We start from the raw sequence: 9,173 nt of genomic DNA, 5'->3' as shown, positions 1-9,173 counted from the left end.
GAGAAGTTGGTGCTTTGTTACAGTAGCTTTTAAGTTTACGAATAAATTTTACGAAGTAATAAGTAAACTACTTACCAGTTTGCAATCGTTTACTTACCAGTTCGTAACAGTTATTGTACGTTGTAATTTTAAATGAGAGAAAATAAGTAAATAACTCCATCCATTTTATTTTATTTTTGGTTGGCCTTTTATGATTTTTTACTTATTTTCAAATTTCTAGTAATTTATTTTATGGGACATGCTTGAATTATATAAATCTTTTTTTCTATTAATCGATTTTTCAATTAATTATTTATTACTTGAAATAAATAAATAAAACAATTCATTATAATAAAAACATACATATAATATATTCTACTTTTGTATGCATCTTCAATTTAAATTACTCATTCTCGTTGATTTTATAGGGTATTTATTTGTGTAATAGCTTTAATTTTTAAAGCAAGCCACACAAACAACATATTTAATAATATTAAAACTTAATTTACTGTTTATGTGAGACGCATATAATTTATGTTGAAACCACAGCTTAATCGAAAGCAGTTAAGAGTTGCTTCTCCACTTTTCCTGTATCTTGACAGTGAAGAGTTCACTCTCCACTGTTCACGTGAAAAGTGGAGATGTTCTTCACCGTTCATGGTCGGATTGGTCCGACCTAAACCTAAATGTATTGGATCGAGTCTGACCTGGTCAAATAAAATTCAATTTTTTTTATTTTAATTGTGTTTTATTAAAAAATTAGTGTTTAATATTATTTAATAACACTATATAAATTACAAGGAGATCGCATAATTACGTAACATCGCAAACCCAATTTTATGATATTTTACTTGATATTGTAGCATGTTCAGGAAACCATGAAAACTGCAGTCTTTGTCAGATGGATTTCATACGTGATAGAATTGTATATAGCTTAATAGAAAAATAAAAAATATTTTATATAAAGTATTATTTATTTTACGATGTAATAGTAGTAGTAAAATCTACACTATTTAAATTAAAAATTATCAATATATATATATATAATTATTTAATATCCTCAATTTGAAAAATATTCTTAACTAAACATATTAAACTATTTTTTGTTCAACCTCAATTTCAACCACAGTTTTAACCAGATATATATAAATACCAAACCAACCTCAACCAAAAATATTTTTTATAAAATAATTTTTTTCAAACCACAACCACAAAAGCTACCATAATATCAAATACACTCTTAAATATATATACAAATTAAGTGCTAGTTTGGGCATGCTTCTTTTTGGTTCCAAGCATCATTTCAATGCTTTTACTTTTAGGATTTGTTTGTTTGGTGGAAAGGGATTTTTTGAAAATTATTTTTTAAACTCTTATATATTTATTTGTCAATAGAAAAATTGATTAATAAAAAATAATTTTTAGTCAAGAAAAATTTTGGTTTGGTTTTCAAAAAAGTGTTTTCCTTCTATTTTGGATGGAAAACACTTTCCAGAAGTTATGAAAAATTTAGAAATATCATATTACTGATTATAATAAATTTGGTCCTCAAACTTTTGATTGCTATATATTTTGTTTTGAATCTTCTTTTTTTTTTCAATTTCACTCATTAGAATTTGATTTAATTTAATTTTTATTTTAACTTTGGTCCTCATTTTTATGATTGTTATTTGTTTTTCTCTTATTATTATTTTTAATTGAAATTTTTTATCTATCAAAATTAATCCTTATTTTTTTTATTGTTACTTATTTTATTTGAAATAATTTATGAAATTATAATTATTATTATTTTAATTTCATCATCTTTCAATTTTTTTTATCTGTTAGATTTAATCTCTATTATTTTGATTGTTATTTATTTTATTTGAGATAATTTATGAAATTAGATTTTTTTTCAATTTCCTTATCATTCAACTTTTAATTTGTAAGATTTGTTCCTCATTATTTTAATAAATTTAAAAAAAATTAATAAGTTATTTTCCAGCTTATTTTCCATGACATGACCAAACACCAGAAAGTGTTTTCCAACTTATTTTTCATAACACCACTAAACATCAAAAAATAATTCACTTTTCAGGAATCCACTTTCTAAAAAAATCACTTTTCAAAAGAAAACTACTTTTCAGCAAACAAACAAGGCATTAATGTTTTTGACATGTGCCCTGCCAAATAAATATAGTTATTAGACTTGGCCTGACATTAGAGGATAAATTGGGATTTGGGCAAGGCAATCTAGTGTCCTAATCAGGTTGGGAAAAAGCCAAACTTGGGTAAGCAGTTGACTCGGAAAGACTTGAGCGACCTGCAAAGTAAACTAGCAACTCGAGGGACCGATGTAACTCGCAATAGACTTTTTTTTAAAAAAAAAAAATCAAAAATTAATCTACAAATAACTAACCTTATGTACTTTTTCTAGAGGTGAAAGATATTTGCTTGTGCTGGTGTTCCCCAAACCAAAAATACTTTTCCCCTTAACAAACAAAAAATCAATTCACAAAAACCTAGCATCACATACTTTGTTGGAACAGACCTAGATTGACCTTTTTTTTTTTAACAAGTACTATTTTTCTCAACCGATGAAAAAATCAATTCACAGCCTTACATATTTTTCCGAAGATGTTCCACGTGACAAAGAAGTGTCTAGTAGAATTTGCTGTGGAGGAGCTAAATTGATGGATTTAGTTTAAGGACCAAAAACAAAAGGTTCATAAAGCACACGTGTTGCCTCGCGCGAGAGCAATAAGAGGTTTTCCTCTTGTTCCGTCCAATCTTATACACACGAGCCTATTACCCTTTTTTTATTGATCACTAGCTCATATCGAAGTTCACTGTATAAACACAAAAAAGAATAGTTTTATTTTTTTCAATGTGGGATTGGAAACCTATTAATATACACACACACACATACAAGAAGAAAATTGTGTTTTTCTAGCGTGGGATAAGAAATCCTTTTGATTTAAATATTTCAACTTAAAATGAGAAGATAATATATTTTCAATATGTGATAAAAAAATATTTTGAAATAATGTTTTAAACTTTATTATTTACAACATACATCTTTGCATCCACATGGATTATTTCTTAATTTTTTCATATAATATATTAAAACCTCAAATATTTTTTTTTAATTTTCTTAGGTTGACCTGAGTCAACCTGTATGACTTGCTTTTGGTTTTGCTTTTCTTTAGAGGTCAACCCATTAGACTTGAGACCCGCTCTCTTAGTCACGTTAACTTTCGAGCTGAGTTTAATAATTATCCAAAGAAAAGCAGAACCAGAAGCATGCCCAAACATGCACTAAAAAAATATGGTGTTTTCATTATGAATTACCTCACAAAGCACTATTCATTTCAATGGTGCTTTCTTTCAATTATTCCTTTTTTTTAATTAATATTTTTTTAATTTTAATTTCATCTATCAATATTTGATTTGTTGAATATTGAACTTTATAATTTATTTCAATTTACTTTCTACCGGGTTATCATAACCTCATGATCCATATCGTGGGTTTGGTGAGTTAACTTTTTTTTTCAATTTTATCCTTCAATATTTGGTTTGCCATGGATTATTCTTCATGATTTTTTTCAATTTACTTTTCATGGAGTCATTTAAGCCTTAAGACTTAAGTCATGGATTTGGAAAATTAATCAATTTCATGGTTGTTTTTTTTTTTTAATTTCACCCTTCAATATTTTATTAATTGAGAATTAGGCTTACTTATTTGTTTTGGTTTGCTTTCAATGAGATTATCCCGATTTCATGATCTTAGTCATGAGTTTGACGAGTTAATCCGGGTTGATCCAGGTAACTTTTTAAATTGATTTTTTTTTAATTTTATCTTTTAATATTGGGTTAATTAGGATTTATGTTTTATAATTTGTTTTAATTTGCTTTATACGTTGTTATTTTAGCCTCTTGACCCAAGTCGTGAATTTGGTGGGTTAACTTTGGTTGTTTTTTTTTTATTTCTATAAGATTATCTCAATCTCATACCATTTGTCATGGGTCTAATGATTTAAATTGGGTTGGTTTTTTATGATTAATTTTCTTTTTCAATTTCATCATTCAACATTTGTTTAATTAGAAATTAGTTTTCATATTATTTTTGGATTTGATTTTTTATGAAGTTATGATAGTCTTATAACCTATGTCACATATTTGGTAGATTAACCCGGGTTAAATCGGATTGTTTTTTAGATATTTTTTTAATTGATTTTTTTCAATTTCATCTTTCAATATTGGTTTGATTGAGAATTATGTTTCATAATTTGTTTTTTTTTATATGAGGTTATCATGATCTCATAACCAAGGTTGCGTATTCGAATAATTAAATCTAGATCAATCTAATATGTTGTCGTTTTAATATTAAAAAAAATATCATTTTAAATTTTTTTTAGTCAAATTAGTTTTTTATTCATCATTCAAATTGTCTTGTCACAATGTGGAGAAACAGGAAACTTTTTTCATCTAATATTCCAAATTCTGGATATAAATAATACAAGGGTGACTGATGAATGTATAATTTTTTATTTAAAATTATAATGCCTTCTACCGATTGGAAAAAAATTAACCATTAAAAAAAGGAAAATAAAAAAAATGATCAAAACTAGGGAGAAAGACATTACAAGAGTAAATTCCACATTTTCTACGTTTTGTTATTTTCATCCCCACAACCAAACAATTCAGAGTGTTTGGATAAAAGCTAACTTGTGCTTTTTTTAAAAAAAAGCATATTTTTATAGTTTTTAAAAATATGATTAGATGTGGTTTATATTTAAAATGTATTGTATTTAAAAAATAAAATCAAGACACCCCCAAACCAAACATCCTCCAAGCAAAATGTGATGGGTATAATTCTTCACAGTCAGATTTCTGAAAATCATTATTTTTCCAGGCTTTAAAACCTGCAGGACAGATTCGGGTGCTATCAAACTTCGATTCGAAGTCGATCATTCGGGTGCTATCAAAATCATGGGTATATTGCCTGCCCATACGATCCCAAGTCGATCATTAAGGTGGATGATGATCTTAGAAAGCTCTTTCGGGGAATTGAACTTCCTCGTGATATGGTTGACATTGAGAAGTATCTCCAAATGAATGGGATGATGCCAGCTTCCAATACTGCAAAGAGGAGAGAAGCAGCCCAGGTGAAGGGCTTTTTCTCAGAGAAAAAGATCAAGAACAAGAAGCGTGGGATCAGAAAGATCCATAACCTTGCCAATCCACATCTTCCAGAACTTTATGAAAATCTCGGTTCTTGATACTTCAGAACTAGATTGCTCCATTGTTGAGCTGAGGTTTATTCGCAGAGATGCACTCCTTCCACAGGGAAAGTTGCTGCATGAGTCCTCTAACGAAGTTGAGTGTAGATAGGCTCTAGAGTTTGCACTGATGTGTTTTGCTTGTAAGAAGTTTACGTATATACGTTCGTATCAGTCATTTTTATTTTTTTTATTATTAAAGTGTAGTTGTTCATCTCTAGTTACTTTAGCAACCTACACTATACAATTCCTCATGAACAATGAAAATGTAAATGCTTATTTTAGATTGGGATCAAAAGAGATTTCATTTTTTTTAAAAAAAAAAACTGTGATAATTGAGCTTTATTATATTAAATAATTGAGTATGGATTCCATTCCACAGACTTGAGCTTTGTGACGAGTGAACTATTCTCAATCTTTTATATTGTTTTATACTTTTGTAATTATTTAACAACTCTTGAGGAAGGCACTTAACCTGGCTAGGAAGTGGATCTCTTTCCTCAACACTTGTCGATTCTGACTAAATTAGCTACACATATTTAATACAAGGGTTTCTGGGAAACCATTTTTGTTATCTCCATTACTAACAGTATACCAGTTCTCACCCATGGTTACACCAGCATGAGCAGCCCTTGGAATCACCAAATCATGTTGAACTCGCTTCAACATCTTGTTTAGTGATTGAAAATGGTCTCTTTTTATCTGGATCTTTCTCTTGAGCTTTTGCTCCTATTGCACACAGCACAGTAGGACAACGCAAATCAGCTGTGAAATGGATTTTTTCCCTGGAACTCTTCCGCAGGAAACTCCATAATGGTATTCAATCTCATCATCGCCAGATCCATGTGAAGCCTTGCAGTAAATGCGGGAAACTCTTCTTGAGCTGTTTGCTTGGTATCTCCACAAATCTCTAATTTTATAGGAGTTGCAGCCACTTGTAATATGCCCAACAGCAAGTATGGTCATCAAGACAAGCACTAGGAGATAGATTTGCAATTCAACAGGAGAGGTGATAGCAACAAAAAGAGGAGGAAATGAAGAAAAAGCACCAGCTAGTTGACTTGGAATTTATGTAAAAAATACAGGCAAGTGTGATGAAGCCTTTGATAATTGGATCAAGCAACCTGCGATGAAGATAGAGCAAAACCTCTCAATCAATACCGTGAAAAATGATTGAAATGCAATGCTAAGAAATTTTAGTGTCCCAGCAGCTGCAAGTGGATGGTTAGTTGCTTATCAAACTTCTCTGCCACTCGGCGTAGATATCATCCATAATGAGATTGCCTATGCTGCTCTGGCTGAGCCAATTTCTAGTCTCTGCTGCCCAATTTAATGATGCTGACACAAAGAGCTCAATGACTATCAAATGCAAGCAGAGACAGGCTTAAGCTATTAAATAGAAGTGGAGACGCAGTGCATATTAGGCAGTTTTTGAGGATATATTTGTCTGCATAGAGATTGAAAAATCGGAAGTGATTATCTACCTAGTTTCCAGGTGGCGCATACTATCTACAGTATGAAGATAAGGTGAAAATTTATAAGAAATCCAGCAACAAAAAGACAACCCCCCTAACCTGGAGAGTTGAAAAACAAAACTATTTACAATAATTTTTTGTTGAACTATCATGGCTACCTAATGATTTATACTAATTTCTAGCATATATATTGCGCCAATTCTCTCGAAGTTCATCATGATAATCTTTCAGCTCCTTCAGTTTTTGCTCCAAACGAACTTTTAGAACAGGCAGTGCACGTTGAGGATGTTCGTTGAATTTGTGGAGTAAATCAAGACCCTGATCATCATATAAACGTTCGAGACATCTTAAAAAGATATTCCGATTCCCTTTTTTGAATTTGTCATGAGGGATGCCTTTTTCCAATTCATCTGCGTATTCAACAGCTGAACTAAACCAACCAATTAGCATGTCCATCTCATGTCTATTATCTTCACATTCAAACAAGATTTCCTCGTTCTCACCGATGTTCCTGGAGAAGAAGTCCTCAGTTCCTGGAGGCACCAACAATAATTGATCATTCAACTCCTGCAATTCGGGCTGCATTCTGTTGTGTTTAGGAGGATCACGATAGTCTTTTGGAAGATACAGATAACTAGGGGTACACCTTGTGCACCGAGAGAGATCAAGTTCTCGATTTGACTTGTAGAGATACTTCCCATTCTTTTTGTCCCTTTGTTTGCATCCCCTTGTTCCAATCTTCTGCCCTTCATCCTCTTCCTCATCTTTTTTCCTGGATACATGAACATTCTCAGAGTCTGTAACATAACGCTGGAACTCATCCATGAGATCAGGATGCTTTCCAATCACAGCAGCTATCCTTTCTTTCCATTCATCCTTTTGAATCATTCGATTGGTATAATAGAAAATCGACTTTAAGAATTTATAATAGCTGTTCTCACATGATAGCCTCTTCCGAACCTTCTCGAACAAGCAGAGTCCATCCTGCCGGAGCTTTTTTATGACCACCCTGTCATATGCTTTCTCTGCGTATCTTCCTGCCTTCTTGACAATATTTCTTTCCTCATCTTTCTCTACGCCCACCTGATCAATCTTTTCAGGCTGCTCCTGCTGCTGCTCGCCAGTCTGAATTGTAACTTCTCTGCCGTTGTTCACATCTTTATCTTGAGAGTTTGGATCACGAGATGCTCCTGAAGTTGTTTCAGAAGCTCGCACGAATCTATAAAAACCCTCTAGTAAATCAGTATCGTCTCCGCACAGCGGGACAATAACTTTATAGAGATCCCTCCTGTCCTTTAACTGTCTTAAAACCGTCACATCATCATCCCAGACCTTTCCGCCACGCATCCTCTGCTTGTCTATAAAATTCTGTAACAGCATTGTTTTCTCTGCTGAAACAGCCGCAGCTTCCTCCTTATCCTCTACCTCTACTGTCTCATCTTCACCGTCATCAAGGCTAAATCGACGCGAGGGCGGCAAAAACAAGTTGAACCCATGTATCAGGTCACAATGACCTTCAAGAATCTCCTTCACTCTTGCCAAGACATCATCAGATACGTTTTCTATTCTCCCTGAGAGCTCATCTGTTAGAGCCATGACATCTTTCATGACCCTGTAAAAGCTACTTAATTTTTCAGGCTGATCTTGGAACCTGGCTCTTAGTTCCTTGATATAGGTTTTGGATTCGCCATAATAATCCCTCTGTGTCTCCATCTCTTTCACCTTCTCAACGATTTAACCAAGTGAAAAACGGAAGAAACAGAATCCGCCTTTCGTTTTAATCTCAATAAGAATGTGTGTGTGTCTATATATATATATATATAAGCAAACCATAGGGGTCCTGGAATTCTGAGCTTCTTGCAACTCTACGAGCATCAGGACACTGGCAACTTATGTGTAGAACGGTTCTTTCTAGGGTCGTTTCAGTTTCTTGTTGGGATGTGTTTTTGGGTTGGGTCTCGGGTTGGTGGCGAGGCCATTCTAAAGGGTTGGGGCAAGTCATTTATTTCTTCAAATTCTGATTCGGTTCCATCCAATTATTTATTTTGGATAATCTTATTACTATTTTTTTTTTGTTTTTTTATGTGTTTCTAACCATCCACACATTTTTATTTTTTTATATTATTCATTAGTATTACAATTAATATATATTATATAGATGATAGTAAAAGTATAATTGTTTTTTTAGCCCTGGAATTAATCAATTTTAAAACAAATGATTTTAGCTTCTTATGTTTATTTGCTGCTGTACATGAGAAAAAAGAAGGAAAGAAATAAGTCTAGTTTTTTTATTGTAAATCTAGAAATTACTCTATTTCACTCATTTACTATCAAATTTAATTAATCAGTTCAAATAATAAATAAAAAATGAAAATATATATTCAATTAATTCCATCATCTTCTAGAATAAAGGGAACCGTAAAAATTTGTGTTTCCCACCACTAAATTTTTACATCAA

General features: G+C 31.8%; 1 protein-coding gene across 1 annotated transcript; it reads right to left on the bottom strand.

The window, feature by feature from the left end:
* Positions 1 to 5,141: 5,141 nt before the first annotated feature.
* Positions 5,142 to 8,428, bottom strand: LOC133671590 (paired amphipathic helix protein Sin3-like 2). The gene is made up of 5 exons (XM_062092421.1): positions 6,910 to 8,428; positions 6,483 to 6,599; positions 6,324 to 6,364; positions 5,836 to 5,969; positions 5,142 to 5,298 (listed from the first exon to the last, which is right to left on the bottom strand). The coding sequence occupies exons 1-5, from the start codon at positions 8,426 to 8,428 to the stop codon at positions 5,142 to 5,144; spliced, it is 1,968 nt and encodes a 655-aa protein (XP_061948405.1).
* Between the last annotated feature and the right edge of the window lie 745 nt (positions 8,429 to 9,173).

The sequence above is a fragment of the Populus nigra genome, chromosome 1 (assembly GCF_951802175.1).
Source record: "Populus nigra chromosome 1, ddPopNigr1.1, whole genome shotgun sequence".
Taxonomy (NCBI): domain Eukaryota; kingdom Viridiplantae; phylum Streptophyta; class Magnoliopsida; order Malpighiales; family Salicaceae; genus Populus; species Populus nigra.
The sequence above is the reverse complement of the archived record's forward strand: the minus strand, read 5'-3'. Positions and strand labels throughout refer to the sequence as shown.